Here is a 24,637-nt window from a genome sequence, read left to right on the forward strand (position 1 = left end):
TTAAATTTTAGCTGTAGTACTGATAATCAGCAAGACTTCATAATAACAGATTCCAGTGGAAGATGCACTTCTCGTTATTAGTACTTACACGCCCAGCTGCGAGTTCACAGGTTTAGAAACGCATTTTGTCTGCTGAGCTGAGCGAGCGAACGAGTTCAGGACTACCTTCGTGACGTACGCGCCGCGGCCTGTCTTTCTCGCAGGCCATGCGCGTACGTCGCAGCACGTGACAGTTCAGGTCTCGTGAGTGCCAGCAGCCGTCTCCGGCGGAGAGCGAATAACTATTTCAGACGAGTTTAATAATTCTTGACTGAACGTTTAAATGCATGCAAGATGACAATAGCACACGACAAAGTTACCATTTCATCAAATATTGATTTTCCGTAGGCCCTGCTACGAGCCGAGCGTTCGCGAAGTGTGGCGGACAAGCCGACTAGTGTGACGTCACAAGTTCGTAGCGAGGCCCATGATTTTCAAAAATGGTTCAAATGGCTCTGAGCACTATGGGACTCAACTGCTGAGGTCATTAGTCCCCTAGAACTTAGAACTAGTTAAACCTAACTAACCTAAGGACATCACACACATCCATGCCCGAGGCAGGATTCGAACCTGCGACCGGAGCGGTCTCGCGGTTCCAGACTGCAGCGCCAGAACCGCGCGGCCACTTCGGCCGGCTCCATGATTTTCGTGGGCCCCGACTGGGCCCCAGTGACGTTACAAAAAAATGGTTCAAATGGCTCTGAGCACTATGGGACTCAACTGCTGAGGTCATAAGTCCCCTAGAACTTAGAACTACTTAAACCTAACTAACCTAAGGACAACACACACATCCATGCCCGAGGCAGGATTCGAACCTGCGACCGTTGCGGTCGCGCGGTTCCAGACTGTAGCGCCAGAACCGCTCGGCCACCAGCGGCCGGCAGTGACGTTACAAGTCGCTATATAAGGATGGCAGCAACGATCACACGACAGTCCCCACTTGTCAATGCCCGAGGAGTACTCGGTTCAAACCTCGTGGTTTTTAAACCACTTGACGTAACTGCGAGCCCGAGAGAACTTTATCGGTATATTCTGTCGAGAAAGCATCCATTCGTAAAATTAATCACGTTTCATTACACACTACTGGCCATTAAAATTGCTACACCAAGAAGAAATGCAGATGATAAACGGGTATTCATTTGACAAATACACTCCTGGAAATGGAAAAAAGATCACATTGACACCGGTGTGTCAGACCCACCATACTTGCTCCGGACACTGCGAGAGGGCCGTACAAGCAATGATCACACGCACGGCACAACGGACAAACCAGGAACCGCGGTGTTGGCCGTCGAATGGCGCTAGCTGCGCAGCATTTGTGCACCGCCGCCGTCAGTGTCAGCCAGTTTGCCGTGGCATACGGAGCTCCATCGCAGTCTTTAACACTGGTAGCATGCCGCGACTGCGTGGACGTGAACCGTATGTGCAGTTGACGGACTTTGAGCGAGGGCGTATAGTGGGCATGCGGGAGGCCGGGTGGACGTACCGCCGAATTGCTCAACACGTGGGGCGTGAGGTCTCCACAGTACATCGATGTTGTCGCCAGTGGTCGGCGGAAGGTGCACGTGCCCGTCGACCTGGGACCGGACCGCAGTGACGCACGGATGCACGCCAAGACCGTAGGATCCTACGCAGTGCCGTAGGGGACCGCACCGCCACTTCCCAGCAAATTAGGGAGACTGTTGCTCCTGAGGTATCGGCGAGGACCATTCGCAACCGTCTCCATGAAGCTGGGCTACGGTCCCGCACACCGTTAGGCCGTCTTCCGCTCACGCCCCAACATCGTGCAGCCCGCCTCCAGTGGTGTCGCGACAGGCGTGAATGGAGGGACGAATGGAGACGTGTCGTCTTCAGCGATGAGAGTCGCTTCTGCCTTGGTGCCAATGATGGTCGTATGCGTGTTTGGCGCCGTGCAGGTGAGCGCCACAATCAGGACTGCATACGACCGAGGCACACAGGGCCAACACCCGGCATCATGGTGTGGGGAGCGATCTCCTACACTGGCCGTACACCACTGGTGATCGTCGAGGGGACACTGAACAGTGCACGGTACATCCAAACCGTCATCGAACCCATCGTTCTACCATTCCTAGACCGGCAAGGGAACTTGCTGTTCCAACAGGACAATGCACGTCCGCATGTATCCCGTGCCACCCAACGTGCTCTAGAAGGTGTAAGTCAACTACCCTGGCCAGCAAGATCTCCGGATCTGTCCCCCATTGAGCATGTTTGGGACTGGATGAAGCGTCGTCTCACGCGGTCTGCACGTCCGGCACGAACGCTGGTCCAACTGAGGCGCGAGGTGGAAATGGCATGGCAAGCCGTTCCACAGGACTACATCCAGCATCTCTACGATCGTCTCCATGGGAGAATAGCAGCCTGCATTGCTGCGAAAGGTGGATATACACTGTACTAGTGCCGACATTGTGCATGCTCTGTTGCCTGTGTCTGTGTGCCTGTGGTTCTGTCAGTGCGATCATGTGATGTATCTGACCCCAGGAATGTGTCAATAAAGTTTCCCCTTCCTGGGACAATGAATTCACGGTGTTCTTATTTCAATTTCCAGGAGTGTATATTATACTAGAACTGACATGTGATTACATTTTCACGCAGTTTGGGTGCATAGATCCTGAGAAATCAGTGCACAGAACAACCACCTCTGGCCGTAATAACGGCTTTGATACGCCTGGGCATCGAGTCAAACAGAGCTTGGATGGCGTGTACAGGTACAGCTGCCCATGCAGCTACAACACGATACCACAGTCCATCAAGAGTAGTGACTGGCGTATTGTGACGAGCCAGTTGCTCGGCCACCATTGATCAGACGTTTCCAATTGGTGAGAGATCTTGAGAATGTGCTGGCCAGGGCAGCAGTCGAAAATTTTCTATATCCAGAAAGGCCCGTACAGGACCTGTAACATGCGGTCGTGCATTATCCTGCTGAAATGTAGGGTTTCGCGGGGATCGAATGAAGGGTAGAGCCACGGGTCGTAACACATCTGAAATGTAACGTCCACTGTTCAAAGTGCCGTCAATGCGAACAAGAGGTGACGGAGACGTGTAACCAATGGCATCCCATACCATCACGCCGGGTGATACGCCAGTATGGCGATGACGAATACACGCTTCCAATGTGCGTTCACCGTGATGTCGCCAAACACGGATGCGACCATCATGATGCTGTAAACAGAACCTGGATTCATCAGAAAAAATGACGTTTTGCCGTTAGTGCACCCAGGTTCGTCGAGTACACCATCGCAGGCGCTCCTGTCTGTGATGCAGCGTCGAGGGTAACCGCAGCCATGGTCTCTGAGCTGAGAGTCCATGCTGCTGCAAACGTCGTCGAACTGTTCGTGAAGATGAGTGTTGTCTTGCAAACGTCCCCATCTGTTGACTCAGGGATCGAGACGTGGCTTCACGATCCGTTAGAGCCATGCGGATGAGACGCCCGTCATCTCGACTGCTAGTGACACGAAGCCGTTGGGATCCAGCACGGCGTTTCGTATTACCCTCTGAACCCACCGATTTCATATTCTGCTAAAAGTCATAGGATCTCGACCAACGCGAGCAGCAATGTCACGATACCATAAACCGCAATCGCGATAGGCTACAATCCGACCTTTATCAAAGTCGGAAACGTGATGGTACGCATTTCTCCTCCTTACGCGAGGTATCACAACATTTCACCAGACCACGCCGGTCAAATGTTGTTTGTGTATGAGAAATCGGTTGGGAACTTTCCTCATGTCAGCACGTTGTAGGTGTCGCCACATGCGCCAAACTTGTGTGAATGCTCTGAAAAGCTAATCATTTGCATATCACAGAATCTCCTTCCTGTCGGTTAAATTTCGCGTCTTTAGCTCGTCATCTTCGTGGTGTAGCAATTTTAATGGCCGGTTGTGTACTGTACTGTATACTCACAATAAGTAAAATTTCACCAGCACAAAGAAGTTGAATATGCCACTGTCTAAAAGACTCTGACTGAAAAGTGGTGTACCAGCTGCCTCATTCTACAGGGTCTCTCAAAAGGAAGTTTATGTTTGAAGAGCTCTCTGGCATGTGGAATAAATTGGAGGAAAGCGAGGGGTACGTTCATCGCTTTCTTGGCCTTTAGGATTTCAGTCTATAGGGAGCGCGTCTCGGAAGCTGACGGTGCATTTTTTGTGCTAGAACTTTATAAAAACGGTGATTCGGCGATCGTGAACTGCATGATGTGAATGCTGCCCAGAGTGGTCCTCTTATCCGGAAGTGGATCAAAAACGTTTGAGCAGACCGGTTCTACGCTGGCCAAACCGAAATCCGTGCTACCAAAGTCATCAAGAACGGGCGAATCTGTGGAGAGTGTAAATCAGTCTATTCATGACGATCCTAAACTTAAATTACACTCAGCCCGAACAGGCCATGGAGGCCCAATGGTACCGACTGGCCGTTGTGTCATCCTCAGCCCACAGCCGTCATTGGATACGGATATGGAGGGGCATGCGGCCTGCACACCGCTCTCCCGGCCGTATGTCAGTTTCTGAGACCGGAGCCGCTACTTCTCAATCAAGGAGCTCCTCAGTTTGTCTCACAAGGGCTGAGTGCACCCCGCTTGCCAACAGCGCTCGGCAGACAGAATGGTCACCCATTCAAGTGACGATCAAAAAAGTTCAAATGGCTCTAGGCACTATGGGACTTAACATCTGAGGTCATCAGTCCCCTAGACTTAGAACTACTTAAACCTAACTAACCTAAGGACATCACACACATCCATGCCAGAGGCAGGATTCGAACCTGCGACCATAGCAGCAGCGCCGTTCCAGACTGAAGCGCCTAGAACCGCGGGGCCACAGCGAAGTGACGATCGTAACGTCTCCATTCGTATGCGCAAAAGTTCTTTAAATGTGCATAGATCATCATTCCACCGAATTCTGCGAAAATACCTTCAACTCCATCTTTACAAAATCCAATTGGTTAAAGAATTAAAACCTCAGGATGCCAGACAAAGATTGCGGTTCGTTAATGATGTGGCTCAGCGCCCTCCATTTAACAACGTCTTGTTTTCTGACGAGACTAATCCTCACCTGAATGATCACATCAATAAGCAAAGTTGCTGCTACTGGAGAGCAGGGAATCCTAAACAGAAATGAGAAATCCTTTCAATCACCAGAAGTTACTCTGTGGGCTGCGATATCGGCTCGAGGAATAATTGACCCGTATTTCGAGGACGAGAGCTGTCGTTCATTACAGTGAACGCGCAACGTTATGTGAGGAACATGATTTCAGCAAGACGGAACCACAGCACACACGTCCAATGTGTATATACTGTGAGTTCCTGAAATTTTCAAAAAAAAAATGGTTCAAATGGCTATGAGCACTATGGGACTTATCTTCTGAGGTCATCAGTCGCCTAGAACTTAGAACTAATTAAATCTAACTAACCTAAGGACATCACACACATCCATGCCCGAGGCAGGATTCGAACCTGCGACCGTAGCAGTCGCTCGGTTCCAGACCGTAGCGCCTAGAACCGCACGACCACTCCGGCCGGCCTGAAATTTTCCATAGCAAATTGATCTCCAGGAGCGATGACATAAATTGACCCCCTCACATTCCAAATTTGAGCCCCATGGGTTTTTTTCTTGTGGGGTATGCCAAATCTAAAGCGTTTGGCAGTAACCCGACTTCTCTGGAGCAATTGAAAGAAAATATTCGTAGCGAAGTGGCAGCCATCCCAGTGTCTACATGCCGAGCCGTGATGCAAAATTTTGTTCATCTTCAGAAGAGTGCCGTATGCATGCTAGATTTCATTTAAATGACATTACTTTTAAGAAGTAAGTCCCTAAACTGCATATTTCAACAATAAATAAAAATTTCGTCCATAGACTTTAACCTCTATTTTATTTTGACACATCAAGTATAAACTTTCTTTTGAGATACCTGTACTTTCCTCAGCACCTTTAAAAATTTTCCCAAGAATTTGGCTTGCGAATATATTAGCGCTCTTTTTAACACGCAACTTAGCTGTCAGTTCCAGAACTTCCCCTAACAGTAACTCGCTCACACTCACTAGTCCAGCGCTATAAGTCGCTCATACCCATCCACGCCCACTTCCCCATTCGCATTCACTCGTTCAGCCCAACCTGTCATTATCTTTTGTGTCTCTCTAACTCTCACTGTCTACTGCGTCACAGCCCAAGTCTCCTTCTTTCTGTCCTAATACTACAGTCTCCTGTCTCTGTCACTGTCTCCATCCTGCTCTCTCTTACTGCAATTATCTCATTCACTCCTTCCCACTCTACTGCCTCTTCTCACTGTCACTATCTCTCCCTTCCTCGTCATTGTCATAGACTGTCTCTCTATCACTGGCTCTCACCCACTTCCGCTCTCTTATTCTCTTTATTTCTCTCCCACTGGCACTGTTTACTTCCCTCTCAGCATAAGAAAGTGGAATATGTTCGCATGCCAAAATTTTTGGGAAAAGTTTTAAAGATGCTGAGGAAGGTGGAATGACGCAGCTGGTACCCAACTTTTCAGTCTTTTAAACGGTAGCACATTAGACTTTTTCTGCTCGGATAGGATCATTTTTAAGCTGGCTCACTCCTCACTCATACGAAAAGAACTTTATGGGTCAGTAAAATGTTGATAGTTTACTTATGTGAAATTGAAATAACGTAAAACTATGTGATTTTACACATAAGAGAGGATTTTATGTCCACAAAATTTTGCATGTGCTTCAGTACTACAACAAGGAGTTCCCGGAACCCTTCTGATGGTAACGGAGATATTTTACAGCATATTTTTCAGTGCTACATCACTTTATAAACTACGTTTTTGTCTCACACTGGATTTTATGTGCGTATTTTACGTGTAAATGTATGGTAACTTTGATCATCTGTATCTCAGAAACGGATAAATATATCAAGAAAATTTTCAAGATATTTCCAGATTGTGATCTTAAGAATACAGTCTGTTAAATAAGAGCGTCGTCGGCATTACACACAGATGGTAAAAGACACCGCCTTAGTTCTTTCTCGGCCTGATAAAGGGAACCTTTCTCCTTCATGCAGTGTCCATAATGCATTAGTTTGCTTTGAATTGTTGACCGGGATACATAAGAGGAGACTTGAATGCAGCTTACGCGTCGCGTTTTGAGGCTGTGTTTCTCTTAGTGACCCCACGGGTCCGGAAATGAGTCATGCTGCGGAGTCTAAATATATGAGGAAATCAAAGCCATTTGCACAAAAGTGTGTAACACACTAAAAATTGCTTGAAAACGTGGATGACTTTGACAGTTTGCTGCACTCATCTCTCTTCTCGTGTATCTGAGTGAAGAATTCAAAGTAAACTAACGCTTTATGGGCACTGCATGTAGGAAAAGGTTCCCTCTATTGAGCTGTGAAAGAACTAAGGCGATATCTTCTTCCATCTGTGTGTAATGCCATCCACGCTCTTACTTAACAGACTGTATATCGTAAATATTTCAGCTATTTGCTGTACATAGCCGTCTGTGTCCACGGCACGGTTTTGGTACCCAAAAACCATGTTGCTGTGGTGTTTCTCGATAGTGGATACGTAGTTTTGAAAATGGGAAGACGGAACTTCTAGATAAATGCCTAAAAAATAAACTGTTAGAATTTGAGCAATTTGCTGCAGTCAGTTATTTAAATATCGGATGTTGAGTGCGAAAAACTGGTTAAAAAAGCTTTTGTCTGGTTTTGTCAGAAGCCACCAGTGAACTTAAAGGTGCCTCCATGAGCCTCTTAAGGTGCACTGCAGACCACATCTACTGTAAAAAGAACCAATGGATTAGCTCCATTTGCCACGCAGGATTAGCAGAGCGGTCTAAAGCGCTGCAATCATGGACTGTGCGGCTGGTCCCGGCGGAGGTTCGAGTCCTCCCTCCGGCATGGGTGTGTGTGTTTGTCCTAAGGATAATTTAGGTTAAGTAGTGTGTAAGCTTAGGGACTGATGACCTTAGCAGTTAAGTCCCATAAGATTTCACACAGATTTGATGAGCTCCGTTTACCTAAGCTCGAGAAAGTGTGTAACATTCAAATTTTCACCCTGTACTGTAAGATAGTTACAGTAAGACTATCCTGCTGTTGGGTGTACATATGGTTCCTAGGCCTAGGGCCAACCAACACACTTGATCCCCACCTTTCTATCGCCAAGAGAACCCGAGGTATGAACCATGGAAAAATTCCGTTTTTATGTGTTTTGGGATACGTTGGTAGCAGTATCTTTCTTGGTTATGTAAATTGAAGGTGGAGGGGTAAGAAAAGAATGCAAATGGAAGGAACTATTGATGTCAGCTGCATAGGGACTTTATGAGGAATCACCGGCGACGAGTGAAAATATTGTGCGGAGCGGAATTCAAACCCGGGAACTCCTGCTTACTACACAGTTGCATTAACTACAGCGCCATTCCGCATAATGTCTCGATGCAGCTGAGTTCAGCAGTTCCTTCCCTTCCTCCCCCTCCCCCTTCAGTTTACTTAATATGTTTCACAGCTGCAGATTCCGGTTGGTGTCTGCTCTTTCGGACATTCCCGAAAGAATAGACACCACGCATTCATAATCTCATCAGATGAATTCGTAATTGCGGATGATGACTGCCATCATCTGTAGAATGGAATGACGACAATGGAAATTTATGTCGGACCGGGACTCGAAACCGGATTTCCCACTTAGCGCGAGCGGTCGCCTTACGATTTGGCTATCCGTGCACGACTCACGACCTGACCCAAACTTCTACATGTCGTCAACCATGCGCCTACGATCTGTAATACAGATCGATCTGTAATACAGATCGTAGACGCATGGTTGACGACATATGGGAGTACAGATCGTAGACGCATGGTTGACGACGTATGAAAATACAGATCGTGGACGCATGGTTGACGACATATGTAAGTACAGATCGTTGATGCATGGTTGACGACATATGTAAGTACAGATCGTAGACACGTGGTTGACGACATATGGAAGTACAGATCGTAGACACATGGTTGACGACATGTGGAAGTACAGATCGTAGACACATGGTTGACGACATGTGGAAGTACAGATCGTAGACGCATGGTTGACAACATACGGAAGTACAGATCGTAGACACATGGTTGACGACATATGGAAGTACAGATCGTGGACACATGGTTGACGACATATGGAAGTACAGATCGTAGACACATGGTTGACGACATATGGAAGTACAGTTCTTAGACGCATGGTTGACGACATTTGGAAGTACAGATTGTTGACGCATGGTTGACGACGTATGGAAGTTTGGGTCTGGCCATACAAATGGCCGTGAGTTGTGCATGGATAGCCAAATGGTAAGACGAGCGTTCGCGATAAGCGGGAAATCCGGTCCGGCACAAATTTTCATTGTCGTCATTCCAGTCAACAGTTGATGGTAGTCATTATTCCAACTGCGAATTCATCTGTTGTGTTTCGTAACGGCTGTGGTCGGCGCAGTGCATCGTCATCAGAATAAAACAGGCACTGCAATGTCGCATTGATAATCTTTCTTGGTGTTGCAGGTGCAATGTCCAGCAGTATAACTTAAATGCAGATGGTGAAAGCAATGTAACAAACTGGTTGCATGTAGCTGTGAGACGGTGTGTTGTCCCGACAGGAGCGCAGCCTGGAGGTGGGCGCGGCGGCGCGGTCGCTGCAGGTGTCTCGGCTGTGGGCGGGCTCACGCTACCTGGTCTGCGTGCTGGCGCTGCGGACGCCGCCGGAGCCAGACGCGGATACAGAGTCCGCGCGGCGCTGCATATCGGCGCGCACGTCGTCTTCGCGGGCCGGGGAGCCGGCGGCGGCCGGCGGGCTGCCGTGGCCGCTGCTGACGCGCCGCCTCGGGCTCATCATCGGCACGTCCACCGGCTGCGTCGTCTTCCTGACGCTGACGCTCGTGCTGGGCTACCTCAAGCTGAAGAAGCAGCGCGCGCAGGCCACGGCCGACGCGGCGCCGCAGGACTACGTGGGCTACCGCAACTTCTCCATCCACAGCGGCGAGCTGCTGCCGAGCACCGTGTCCTTAGGGCACGCCTCGCTCAGCTCGCGACTCTGACACCCGAATACCTCGGCATTCTTTTCGAACCTCGTAATACAAATTCTCGTGTACTTCCAGTTAACATTGGTAACTCGAACTTTACCCGTAGCTCCAAATACACCTGCACTTCCCACAAAGTTATCGACTAGGGCGGGAAATTTACTGCGTTCCATAGGCAAAAGGAGCGAAGGCGCTTATTCCATACGGAAAAAGAAATGCAAAAGTTCGGTTCCGGCGAGACTCACGTAGAGGATTTGTGTCGCGGGTCCGTATGCGTGTTCCGACAGCCGTCGGGAAGATGAATGCCGAGTAAAATATTAAACGTGATTCGACACTAGTAATCAAGAAGAGATGAATAAATAGACATTTTTACACCCTATTTCAGCGTAGAACACTGAGAAAATTAACGGCAACTTGTTTCTCGTCGAAACCAGCCTAGTGTGATGATTTCAAAGAGGTTTCGAGCCAAAACCAACCAATACCTTCCAAAGACTGCCAGTGACTTACGATTCTGAATAAAATTACGTACTTAATTGAAATCCCCTGTCTAGTCACCTATCATTCACTCCATTAATGAAGTAACGAAACATTAATCAGACCCATAATAGTAAATTCGCCTTTCGGAAGTTCCCTTGAGCAAAAGGGGCATCATCCAATGTCGAATATACGACGTAGCGGCCACAGATGAGCGTATCAACAATATGAGAAACCTCTGGAAAGTAGCTAGATAACGTAAATTGTTGGAATTACAGTATGGGACTGTGTAAATTGAGTCACATTTTGAGAGGACGTTTTTCGTGAGGTCCGATGGTCAAAAAGCCATTCCCTATAGGCAGGAGGAAATAAACTTCACCACCATAGAGAGAGTGAAAATGCACCCAATTAGAGATCAACATTTGTGACACCAGTCTTGTAAACAAAATTTATGACCTACTGAGAAGAGATAAAATTTATCCCAAATAAACGACGCGATATGGAAGTGTCGCTCGATATTCAATTCCCATCAATACGTGAGATTTTTTTAACATGTAGAGACCTGCGTGTTATTTTTGACAGGAACTGTGACAGATTAGGTCGGGTATGTTACGAGACAATGTTAGTTGTCCATACAGGGAACGATAGTGCAGTCAATCGCAGAATTGCTGATGAAGCTGTATCACTCTTTGGTATTACTTTGTTACTACCCAAGATTCGCTTCTGCGTATCAACATAAGTGTTACGTCGGCTTCATGGAATTACATCATTGTACCCTACCCTGTTCTCTTGTGCGAAGTTGTAGACCAGGATAACTCCTTAAGAACGTGATGGCCGCATTCATTAACAAACAACTTTCCACATGGCGGTCGTTTCACTAAATAGAGAACATTTAAGATATTTACGTTCACAAAAGTAGTGAGCGGGAAATAAATATTGCTCAGAAAACGCGGATTATGCTAACGCGTTAATGAGAAGCAATATTATGTCAGTACCTATTTCATATAACCAAAATTTGTCACGGTAAGAACGTAGAGAGATTTCGTCGTGTAGTACAACCTTAAGTAGACATGTAGTCATTTACTGTAGAGAACCCGGTCTCATTTCTTCTTGTACTGTGTGAAATCATTTATTGCTCTGAATACGAATGTCTGACAAAACTGTTCTTATGCGCTATACAACAAGGAAGTTCTTCGTGTATCGATATGCTGTTTGCATGTGTCGGAATACGTCCTATTCGAACAAGAAATATTTCCCGCCAAAATGTAGATTATCTTATATAACAAAAGCACTTTTTTCCCAATACTTCCTTTTGCATTAGTGTTGAGGAATACTTATTTGCCTTGTAGATATGAGACCTCGAATTAATTATGAGTTAATTTGTTAACTTTTCCTCCGAAAGGCAGTTTTTCAGACCAGGTACCGTCATTATAATACCCTTTCCGTTAAAACGCAGTGAAACTACAGAATACGAGTAAAATGATTTCGAGGTTGACTCTCATGAATTTATTTGTTGCTGCCATGTAGTTGAGTGCACACCAACTCTTTTTTAAGATGTTAGAAAGCTTTTCCCCTTCCTATAATGCTATGTTAAACGAGAAAAATACATAATATGCCGTTATATATATATAAATATATATACCATCATAACTTTATGTCTGTTATAGTAGAGATAATCCAAAATGAAACCATTGCAAACACCGTTATGTGTTAAATGTATATACCCTAATGTAACCAACACCACAATTGACATAGTCTGATATAAGGTTTATTTTGTAAAGAAATATCCATAACCCTATCACATGCAGAATACATTGTTCATATTATGTTATGTCAATTCAGTCTAAATTCAGTCTAAATTATTGATAAAAAATTAAAGGAAACGGTATTAGTGTATTTATTGTTGTCTTTTCTAATAAACGCATTTAATTAAAAGAACTTGTTTTTGTACAAACTTTCCTTTGCTGCAGAATTCGTTCACTGGCTAAACGTTTGCTTAAAAGCGTAATAAAGCCATGATTTGCACCAGCCTCATTTCCTTTTTAGTTTTCTTGATTTAATTTTCCTGTGCACAGCCATAGAGTCATCACGACTCTGACGAGTGCGAGTGACTCGCGTCAGGACACTAAATTAATAAATATGATTATCCTGTCTGTAACTGTCTTCGAGCTATCCAGAACTACATTTTTTTTTAAACGTGCTCTTCCTTATTCTCAAGAATCTGATGATTTTTCTTTTGAACAATACGGCCGAGTTACGTAATTACTTTCTTCTAATGACTCCGCCGATAGACGAGTGGTTGGCGTGCCAGCATCTCGTTCGTGCGGTGGGGTTCGACTGAGGTCGGTGGACTCTTTTGACATAAAAATCCATAGCGTGCCATTTCACAACCTCTAGACGAACCTCACGTAGTCTGTAATATCTATAATACACCCTACGCCAATTCTTTTCTTCTCATTTTATTTCTGCGTTTATAAATGTGCCGATTATCTGACGCGGGCGAACCTCACATTATTCTGCTGTCAGTCAGAAAGTAAGTATTTTTATTTTTCGTATCATTTATTACGCGGGATGACACCCAGTCATCACGAGGCAGAGAAAATCCCTGACCCCGCCGGGAATCGAACCCGGGAACCCGGGCGCGGGAAGCGAGAACGCTACCGCACGACCACGAGCTGCGGACAATAAAGGAATACAACTTGTTGAGAAAATATCTCATCCTTGTGCATCTTACACTAGCTGCATATTGGTATGTATGTATAGGCTAAGTTATTAAATTTAATGTCTGAGTTTTGCTCTCTTTCTAAAACAGATACAAGTACAACAAAGGAAAAATAGAAAAATTCTAAAAATATGTAAACTAAACCGCCCTCCTGTTCCGGTCGGTCCTAGAAAAACTTGAGTCTCAGCACTTCTTTTAGGACTGCTTCTGTACTTTTTTTTTTTTTTTTATCGGCTGTTCAACCATCTACACACAGCACAGTAGAAGAAACCAAGTTGCCACACCCCCAATTGGTTATCATCTGTTTTCTATCATCAAACACGTTATTTCTATTACTCCTCCACCCGCCCCCCCCCTCCCCCCCACACACACAAACGAACATGTACTTCTAGAAGTGCACTACATAATTACTTGGAATTGTCTATAGTAACGAAGTAATCGACTTGCACCTTAGTGAGGTACTCTATCTCAAGATAATTTTTTTTATTCGACAATAAAAAAATCTTATGGATTATTATGACGTATTTTCACGACGGGAACTGCATAATAAAGCAAAATACTGTAGAAGGGAGACTCTGTTCTCGATTCATAGACAATAGCATGACTCATGATTATAATATAAGGCAACATTCTCTGTCCGTCACTCATAATTCTATATACATGAGATTGAAGCAGAAATATGTGGGAGGACGACGGTTCAATCCCGCGTCCGGCCATCCTGATTTAGGTTTTCCGTGATTTCCGTAAATCGCTCCAGGCAAATGCCGGGATGGTTCCTCTGAAAGGGCACGACCGACTTCCTTCCCCGTCCTTCTTTAATCCGATGAGACCGAAGACCTCGCTGTCTGGTCTCCTTCCCCAAAGAACCCAACCCCAACTCTCTGTCAACGTCAGAAATATGTCTCATTTATATGTAATCATGCAACCCCCCACCCCCCTGGAACCATCGACCTTGCCGTTGGTGGGGATGCTTGCGCGCTTCAGCGATACAGACAGCCGTATCGTAGTTGCAACCACAACGGAGGGGTATCTGTTAAGAGGCCAGACAAACGTGTGGTTCCTGCAGAGGGGCAGCAGCCTTTTCAGTAGTTGCAGGGGCAACAGTCTGGATGATTGACTGATCTGGCCTCGTAACATTAACCAAAACGGCCTTGCTGTGCTGACACTGCGAACGGATGAAAGCAAGGGGAAACTACAGCCGTAATTTTTCACAAGGGCATGCAGCTTTACTGTATGGTTAAATGGTGATGGCGTCATCTTGGGTAAAATATTCCGGAGGTAAAATAGTCATCCATTCGAATCTCTGGGAGGGGACTACTCAGGAGGACGTCGTTATCAGGAGAAAGTAAACTAGCGTTCTACGTATCGGAGCGTGGAATGTCAGATCCCTTAATCGGGCAGGTAGGTTAGAAAATTTTAAAAGGGAAATGGATAGGTTAAAGTTAGATATAGTCGGAATTAGTGAAGTTCGGTGGCAGAAGGAACAAGACTACTGGTCAGGTGAATACAGGGTCATAAATGCAGAATCAAATACGGGTACCGCAGGAGTAGGTTTAATAATGAATAAAAAAAATAGGAGCACGGGTAAGCTACTACAAACAGCATAGTGAAAGCATTAGTGTAGCAAAAATAGACACGAATCCCACACCTACCAGAGTACTAAAAGTTTATATGCCAACCAGCTCCGCAGATGACGAAGAGATTGATGAAATGTAAGATGAGATAAAAGAAATTATTCAGATAGTGAACGGAGACGAAAAGTTAATAGTCATAGGTGACTGGAATTCGATAGTAGGAAAAGAAAGAGAAGGAAAAGTAGTAGGTGAACATAGAATTGGGGTAAGGAATGCAACAGGAAGCCGCCTGGTAGAATTTTGCACAGCGCATAACTTAACCATAGCTAACACTTGGTTCAAGAATCATGAAAGAAGGCTGTCTACATGGAAGAGGCCTGGAGACAGTGGAAAGTTTCAGATAGATTACAGGCCTTGTGGCCGAGCGGTTCTAGGCGCTACAGTCTGGAACCGCGTGACCGCCACGGTCGCAGGTTCGAATCCAGCCTCGGGCATGGATGTGTGTAATGTCCTTAGGTTAGTTAGGTTTAAGTAGTTCTACGTTCTAGGGGACTGATGACCTCAGAAGCTAAGTCCCATACTGCTCAGAGCCATTTGAACCATTTGAACCAGATAGATTATATAATTGTAAGACAGAGATTTAGGAACCAGGTTTTAAATTGTAAGACATTTCCAGGGGCATACGTGAACTCTCACTAAAATCTATTGGTTATGAACTGTAGATTAAAACTGAAGAAACTGTAAAAAGGTGGGAATTTAAGGAGATGGGACCTAGACGAACTGAAAGAACCAGAGGTTGTACAGAGTTTCAGAGAGAGTATTAGGGAACGACTGACAAGAACGGGGGAAATAAATACAGTAGAAGAAAAATGGGTAGCTTTGAGAGATGAAATAGTGAAGGCAGCAGAGGATCAAGTAGGTAAAAAGACGTGGGCTAGTACAAATCCTTGGGTAACAGAACAAATATTGAATTTAATTAATAAAAGGAGAAAATATAAAAACGTAGTAAATGAAACAGACAAAAAGGAATACAAACGTCTCAAAAATGAGATCGACAGGAAGTGCAAAATGGTTAAGCAGGGATGGCTGGAGGACAAATGTAAGGATGTAGAGGCATATATCACTAGGGATAAGATAGATACTGCCTACAGGAAAATTAAAGAGACCTTTGGAGAAAAGAGAACCACTTGCATGAATATCAAGAGCTCAGATGGAAACCCAGTTCTAAGCAAAGAAGGGAAAGCAGAAAGGTGAAAGGAGTATATAGAAGGTCTATACAAGGGTAGTGTACTTGAGGAAAATATTGTGGAAATGGAAGAGGACGTAGATGAAGATGAAATGAGAGATATGATACTGGGTGAAGAGTTTGACAGATCACTAAAACCTAAGTCGAAACAAGGCCCCGCGAGTAGACAACATTCCATTTACCTACTGATAGCCTTGGGAGAGCCAGTCATGACAAAACTCTACCATCTGGTGAGCAAGATGTATGAAACAGGCGAAATAACCTCAGACTTCAAGAAGAATATAATAATTCCAATCCCAAAGAAAGCAGGTGTTGACAGACGTGAAAAGTACCTAATTATCGGTTTAAAAAGTCACGGCTGCAAAATACTAACACGAATTCTTTACAGACGAATGGAAAAATTGGTAGAAGCCGACCTCGGGGAAGGTCAGTTTGTATTCCGTAGAAATGTTGGAACACGTGAGGCAATACTGACCCTTCGACTTATCTTAGAAGATAGGTTAAGGAAAGGTAAACCTACGCTTCTGGTATTGATAGACTTAGAGAAAGCTTTTGACAATGTTGACTGAAATACTCTTTCAAATTCTGAAGGTGGCAGGGGTCTAATACAGGGAGCGAAAGGCTATTTACAATTTGTACAGAAACGACATGACAGTTGTAAGAGTGGAGGGGCATGAGAGGGAAGCAGTGGTTGGGAAGGGAATGAGACAGGGTTGTAGCCTATCCCCGATGTTATTCAATCTGTATATTGAGCAAGCAGTAAAGGAAACAAAAGAAAAAGTCGGAGTGAGAATTAAAATCCATGGAGAAGTAATAAAAACTTGGAGGTTTGCCGATGACATCGTAATTCTGTCAGAGACAGCAAAGGGCCTGGTAGAGCAGCTGAACGGAATGGACAGTGTTTTGAAAGAAGGATATAAGATGAACATCAACAATAGCAAAACGAGAATAATGGAATGTAGTAAAATTAAATCGGGTGATGCTGAGGAAATTAGATTAGGAAATGAGACACTTAAGGTAGTAGACGATTTTTTTCATTTTTGGGGAGCAAAATAAATGATGATAGTCGAAGTAGAGATATCTTGACTGGCAATGGCAAGGAAAGCGTTTCTGAAGAAGAAAATTTGTTAACATCGAGTATAGATTCAAGTGTCAGGGAATCGTTTCTGAAAGTATTTGTATGGGGTGTAGCCATGTATGGAAGTGAACATGGACGATAAATAGTGTAGTCAAGAAGAGAATAGAAGCTTTCGAAATGTGGTGCTACAGAAGAATACTGAAAATTAGATGGGCAGGTTACATAACTAAAGAGGAGGTACTGAATAGAATTGGAGAGAAGGGAAGTTTGTGGCACAACTTGACTAGAAGAAGGGATCGGTTGGTAGGACATGTTCTGAGGCATCAATGGATCACCAATTTACTATTGAAGGGCAATGTGGAGGGAATAAATCGTATAGGGAAACCAAGAGATGAATACACTAAGCAGATTCAGAAGGATGTAGGTTGCAGTAGATACTGGGGGGTGAAGAAGCTTGCGCAGGATAGAGTAGCATGGAGAGCTGCTGCAAACCAGTCTCTGGACTGAAGACCACAACAACATATGTACTCATTTGTCACAGTCCTCAAAACGTAATCCTTCGTGGACGAAATACATACATATAATTCTGTCATTGGTGACATTGTACTTCTTTATAATGGCAGCATGGAAGGCATAAATTGACTGCAGCTACACTGTAAGTTGGTTCACTTTTCGTATCTCCTTTTCTTGAGTTATTTGTGGCAGTACTTTCAGACACAGGAATATTTTTAGTCTCAAAGTAACTAATCTCAACAGTACGTGGCGGTTTTTCGCAAATATCGTGTAGGTCACTATTTGACGGGTTGGAATTTTTTATAGTACCATCATGAGACGTGTTCTCTCTTGACATCTGCTGTTAACAACATACACTTGTTAAAATGGGACGGCTGCAGCCATTCAATCAACAAATGACAAAGAAATAACTTGCAAATCTGGAACACGCCTTTCTATAGCACCAAGAAAAGTACCAATACTTTCATAAAACTTGAAGTCGGCTAGTAATATATATATGTGGCCAAATCGTTGAATTTTTTATTGGTAAATCTTCTTAACGTCCACAGGCACACCTTAGGTCTATCTAAATTTTACTATAACTTATTGTGAAGCAAATAACGGGAGACGAAGTATAAAAACCAAACAATATAGTGCCTTGAATCTGATCTGATGAATAATTTCCCCCAATGGTTCCCATATGTATCCATGCCGTTTTCATTTAGACTCGAAACAAAGCCACGTCGCTCTTGTCATCCCACACATGTTTAGGTTGTGAAAACACGACATCTGAAGAATTTGCATGTATGAAAAAATGAGATTAAATTAGCTAACCAGACTTCATCATATGTTCATACATAGATAAAACATACTTAGACAAGTAGTCAACATATGTAGAAAACAAACATCCAGTAACGTAACTGTCTCAAGTCCGGCAACATTATTTCAAATAATATATACAGTACGATGAGATGTTCACTCTGCAGCGGAGTGTGTGCTGATATGAAACTTCCTGGCAGATTAAAACTGTGTGCCGGATCGAGACTCGAACTGGGGACCTTTGCCGAGGTACTGGCGGAAGTAACGCTGTGAGGACAGGGCGTGAGTCGTGCTTGGGTATATCAGACGGTTGCCGGCACGGTAGCTCAGCGTGTTCGGTCAGAAGGCTGCGTGTTCTGTATAATAAAAGAACTGAGTCAAAGAATCAACAATAAACTTGGACGGATGTCTTGTGACGTCCGCCGAGACCAAACGCAATGAACTATACCGAACGAAAAAAAAAAAGATGGTAGATCAGTTGCATGCGCAAAGCCTAGGTCCCGAGTTCGAGGCTCGGACCGGTATAAATTTTTAATCAGCGAGGAAGTTTAATACATACAGTATTTAACACTTACATCATCCACAGGTGAAATGCACACGGCTTCACAATTTAAGATAAACCTCACTGCTACAACAGCTGTAAAGAAAACTGAAATGACTCAATATAAAGGAACTATTTAATTCTAAATGTTTCGACACAGGGCTCTCATTCTTCCCGCCTTTCTTGCATAATACATGAATTCACTCAATAAAACTTCTCGTCTTCTACATCGATCGACAGAAATAGCGACATCACAAACAACATCACAATCTATTCAACACATATAACGTCTATAGAACATTACGATTACTCTATTTCATTGAAATCTAATTCTACACGTGCTTCTATTTTACAAACAAAACATTTATGGTAAGAAGAAATCTCTTTCATCTCTGTTCACAATTTTAGACTTTCATTCTGATGCAGCGGAGACTACCATATCATCAGACGGTTTACGCTCATTGGTTCCGATTATTTACTACATTCACATTTTGAGCTATCAGTTACGGCAGGTTTACCACAAAGATTTAATTCCATAACTAGTTTATCAACTGTTCACAACTTAATTATCTTTGGATTAGTCTATGAGATGTTCAGGAAGTACTCTTTGAGTTCTGGCTCAGCCGATCAGTTTTAACCTGCGAGGAAGTTTACCATGTACAGTATTTTACGCTTACATTATCCACAGGTCAAATGTACACGGCTTCACCAATCTAGATGGGAATTATAGGTCTCGAGTATGAATAAGCATTTTGTGACCTGGCGTGCTTGGAGTACGACCTGGTTTGGCACCTGGTGATGTCAGTTGCTGTAAAGTGTGGTGGTAGGACGTTTAGGAAGAACATGCTTTAAATACGCTTTCCTGAATCATTCACGGCGAGCATATTACTCACACTTACTAATCGTCTCATTCGCATGGCGAAGTTACTGAAACTTTCATGATCTGGACCCGTATTTTACACGTGGAAATCCAGTAGTTAATTTCGTCATAACCCTTTCAATAAAAAATTGACAATTATTTGTGACTCGTATTGAAGTTGCTTTGTTTGATTTTCTTACGTGTTGGAACTCTGTGTGCCACGTATTTTCTGGGCACTAATACTACACGTCCTAGAGTGATTTACTTTTCTGGAGTCAATTATATAAATTTACATTCAAGTATTCTTTTAAACCAGTTTTACCTTGCCATTCAGTTTCCAAGTGAGATGAGTTTGTGCCGGCCGGCCAAAGTGGCTGTGCGGTTCTAGACGCTGCAGTCCGGAACCGCGAGACCGCTACAGTCGCAGGTTCGAATTCTGCCTCTGGCATGGATGTGTGTGATATCCGTAGGTTAGTTAGGTTTAACTAGTTCTAAATTCTAGGGGACTAATGACCTCAGAAGTTGAGTCCCATAGTGCTCAGAGCCATTTGAACCATGAACCATGGACCTTGCCGTTGGTGGGGAGGCTTGCGTGCCTCAGCGATACAGATAGCCGTACCGTAGGTACAACCACAACGGAGGGGTATCTGTTGAGAGGCCAGACAAACGTGTGGTTCCTGAAGAGGGGCAGCAGCCTTTTCAGTAGTTGCAAGGGCTACAGTCTGGATGATTGACTGATCTGGCCTTGTAACAATAACCAAAACGGCCTTGCTGTGCTGGTACTGCGAACGGCTGAAAGCAAGGGGAAACTACGGCCGTAATTTTTCCCGAGGGCATGCAGCTTTAATGTATGATTAAATGATGATGGCGTCCTCTTGGGTAAAATATTCCGGAGGTAAAATAGTCCCCAATTCGGATCTCCGGGCGGGGACTACTCAAGAGGATGTCGTCATCAGGAGAAAGAAAACTGGCGTTCTACGGATCGGAGCGTGGAATGTCAGGTCCCTTAATCGGGCAGGTAGGTTAGAAAATTTGAAAAGGGAAATGGATAGGTTAAAGTTAGATATAGTGGGAATTAGTGAAGTTCGGTGGCAGGAGGAACAAGACTTCTGGTCAGGTGACTACAGGGCTATAAACACAAAGTCAAATAGGGGTAATGCAGGAGTAGGTTTAATAATGAATAGGAAAATAGGAAGGCGGGTAAGCTACTACAAACAGCTTAGTGAACGTATTATTGTGGCCAAGATAGATACGAAGCCCACACCTACTACAGTAGTACAAGTTTATATGCCAACTAGCTCTGCAGATGACGAAGAAATTGAAGAAATGTATGATGAAATAAAAGAAGTTATTCAGAAAGTGAAGGGAGACGAAAATTTAATAGTCATGGGTGACTGGAATTCGAGTGTAGGAAAAGGGAGAGAAGGAAACGTAGTAGGTGAATATGGATTGGGGCTAAGAAATGAAAGAGGAAGCCGCCTGGTAGAATTTTGCACAGAGCACAACTTAATCATAGCTAACACTTGGTTTAAGAATCATGATAGAAGGTTGTATACATGGAAGAACCCTGGAGATACTAAAAGGTATCAGATAGATTATATAATGGTAAGACAGAGATTTAGGAACCAGGTTTTAAATTGTAAGATATTTCCAGGGGCAGATGTGAACGCTGACCACAATCTATTGGTTATGACCTGTAGATTAAAACTGAAGAAACTGCAAAAAGGTGGGAATTTAAGGAGATGGGACCTGGATAAACCGAAAGAACCAGAGGTTGTACAGAGTTTCAGGGAGAGCATAAGGGAACAATTGACAGGAAGGGGGGAAAGAAATACAGTAGAAGAAGAATGGGTAGCTTTGAGGGATGAAGTAGTGAAGGCAGCAGAGGATCAAATAGGTAAAAAGACGAGGGCTAGTAGAAATCCTTGGGTAACAGAAGAAATATTGAATTTAATTGATGAAAGGAGAAAATATAAAAATGCAGTAAATGAAGCAGGCAAAAAGGAATACAAACGTCTCAAAAATGAGATCGACACGAAGTGCAAAATGGCTAAGCAGGGATGGCTTATCTCACTAGGGGTAAGATAGATACTGCCTACAGGAAAATTAAAGAGACCTTTGGAGATAAGAGAACCACTTGTATGAACATCAAGAGCTCAGATGGAAACCCAGTTCTAAGCAAAGAAGGGAAAGCAGAAAGGTGGAAGGAGTATACAGAGGATCTATACAAGGGCGATGTACTTGAGGACAATATTATGGAAATGCAAGAGGATGTAGATGAAGATGAAATGGGAGATACGATACTGCGTGAAGAGTTTGACAGAGCACTGAAAGACCTGAGTCGAAACAAGGCCCCCGGAGTAGACAAGATTCCATTGGAACTACTGACGGCCTTGGGAGAGCCAGTCCTGACAAAACTCTACCATCTGGTGAGCAAGATGTATGAAACAGGCGAAATACCCTCAGACTTCAAGAAGAATATAATAATTCCAATCCCAAAGAAAGCAGGTGTTGACAGGTGAGAGAATTACCGAACAATCAGTTTAATAAGCCACAGCTGCAAAATACTAACACGAATTCTTTACAGACGAATGGAAAAACTAGTAGAAACCGACCTCGGGGAAGATCAGTTTGGATTCCGTAGAAATACTGGAACACGTGAGGCAATATTGACCTTACGACTTATCTTAGAAGAAAGATTAAGAAAAGGCAAACCTACGTTTCTAGCATTTGTAGATTTAGAGAAAGCTTTTGACAATGTTGACTGGAATACTCTCTTTCAAATTATAAAGGAGGCTGGGGTAAAATACAGGAAGCGAAAGGCTATTTACAATTTGTACAGAAACCAGATGGCAGTTATAAGAGTCGAGGGACATGAAAGGGAAGCAGTGATTGGGAAGGGAGTAAGACAGGGTTGTAGCCTCTCCCCGATGTTATTCAATCTGTATATTGAGCAAGCAGTAAAGGAAACAAAAGAAAAATTCGGAATAGGTATTAAAATCCATGGAGAAGAAATAAAAACCTTGAGGTTCGCCGATGACATTGTAATTCTGTCAGAGACAGCAAAGGACTTAGAAGAGCAGTTGAACGGTATGGATGGTGTCTTGAAGGGAGGATATAAGATGAACATCAACAAAAGCAAAACGAGGATAATGGAATGTAGTCGAATTAAGTCGGGTGATGTTGAGGGTATTAGATTAGGAAATGAGACACTTAAAGTAGTAAAGGAGTTTTACTATTTGGGGAGCAAAATAACTGATGATGGTAGAAGTAGAGAGGATTAAAATGTAGACTGGCAATGGCAAGGAAAGCGTTTCTGAAGAAGAGAAATTTGTTAACATCGAATATCGATTTAAGTGTCAGGAAGTCATTTCTGAAAGTATTTGTATGGAGTGTAGCCATGTATGGAAGTGAAACATGGACGGTAAATAGTTTGGACAAGAAGAGAATAGAAGCTTTCGAAATGTGGTGCTACAGAAGAATGCTGAAGATTAGATGGGTAGATCACATAACTAATGAGGAGGTACTGAATAGGATTGGGGAGAAGAGGAGTTTGTGGCACAACTTGACCAGAAGAAGGGATCGGTTGGTAGGACATGTTCTGAGGCATCAAAAATGGCTCTGAGCACTATGCGACTTAACTTCTGAGGTCATCAGTCGCCTAGAACTTAGAACTAATTAAACCTAACTAACCTAAGGACATCACACACATTCATGCCCGAGGCAGGATTCGAACCTGCGACCGTAGCGGTCACGCGGTTCCAGACTGAAGCGCCTTTAACCGCACGGCCACACCGGCCGGCTCTGAGGCATCAGGGGATCACCAATTTAGTATTGGAGGGCAGCGTGGAGGGTAAAAATCGTAGGGGGAGACCAAGAGATGAATACACTAAGCAGATTCAGAAGGATGTAGGTTGCAGTAGGTACTGGGAGATGAAGAAGCTTGCACAGGATAGAGTAGCATGGAGAGCTGCATCAAACCAGTCTCAGGACTGAAGACCACAACAACAACAACAACCGACTTGCACTCAACAGTCAGCACACGATCACTCAATGTGAAACGCGCTACTAGCCATCAGCAGTGGGTAACATTTTATAGATTTCTTGTTACAATTAACATCAAGAAACATCAATTACGGTGAATACTACACTTTACGTTCCTTGCAAGATTTTGCACCATGAAAGGTTAGTGTCGGCATTTTTCCAGTAGGCAGAGCCGCAGTGTTTTTAGTCGATACCTTGAATTTGTTACAACAGACGGGGTCCGCATGCCCACAGCACTGCAGGGGGCTACAGGCCACGTTGATTCACACCCTTTCATGCTTGGTAAGATTTATTACGATTACTCAGATTCACATAAATTCAATTTTCTCTTCCTGTCCACTAAAATAGTTGCTCGAAGTATATCTTCTCCGTCTATGTAATATTCTATAGCATTTGTGCAGTCAGATCGCGTTACTAATTTGATTAATGCGTCTAAACATTGTATATGAGACGTCATGTTTTTAATTCATGGCATATTCGCTCTCACTGTCATAGGCAGCCCCTTTTTCAAACCTAGTATGAACCTTACACCGTCGAAGCTTGACATAGCGGCTCCATCCCGAGTAACAATAAGAGACTGGCATTCAAGCACTGAGCCATCGCTATCGCCGATCTCTTTACTGACCACACTTTTTCTGAGGAAAAGAGTAGTGTCTATAATCTGCCTGTTACGGTATGCAACAAGGTAGAAGTAGACAAGTCCGAGACAT

General features: G+C 44.0%; 1 protein-coding gene across 1 annotated transcript in view; it reads left to right on the forward strand.

Moving 5' to 3' along the window:
• LOC126249418 (protein artichoke-like) overlaps nt 1-10,096 on the forward strand; it is a 426,659-nt gene extending 416,563 nt beyond the window's left edge. Inside the window, exon 3 of the mRNA XM_049951071.1 lies at nt 9,659-10,096. Coding sequence (XP_049807028.1) covers nt 9,659-10,096 — 438 coding nt within the window. The remainder of the gene's footprint in view (nt 1-9,658) is intronic.
• The last annotated feature ends 14,541 nt before the right edge of the window (nt 10,097-24,637 follow it).

Source organism: Schistocerca nitens, chromosome 3 (assembly GCF_023898315.1).
Source record: "Schistocerca nitens isolate TAMUIC-IGC-003100 chromosome 3, iqSchNite1.1, whole genome shotgun sequence".
Taxonomy (NCBI): Eukaryota; Metazoa; Arthropoda; class Insecta; order Orthoptera; family Acrididae; genus Schistocerca; species Schistocerca nitens.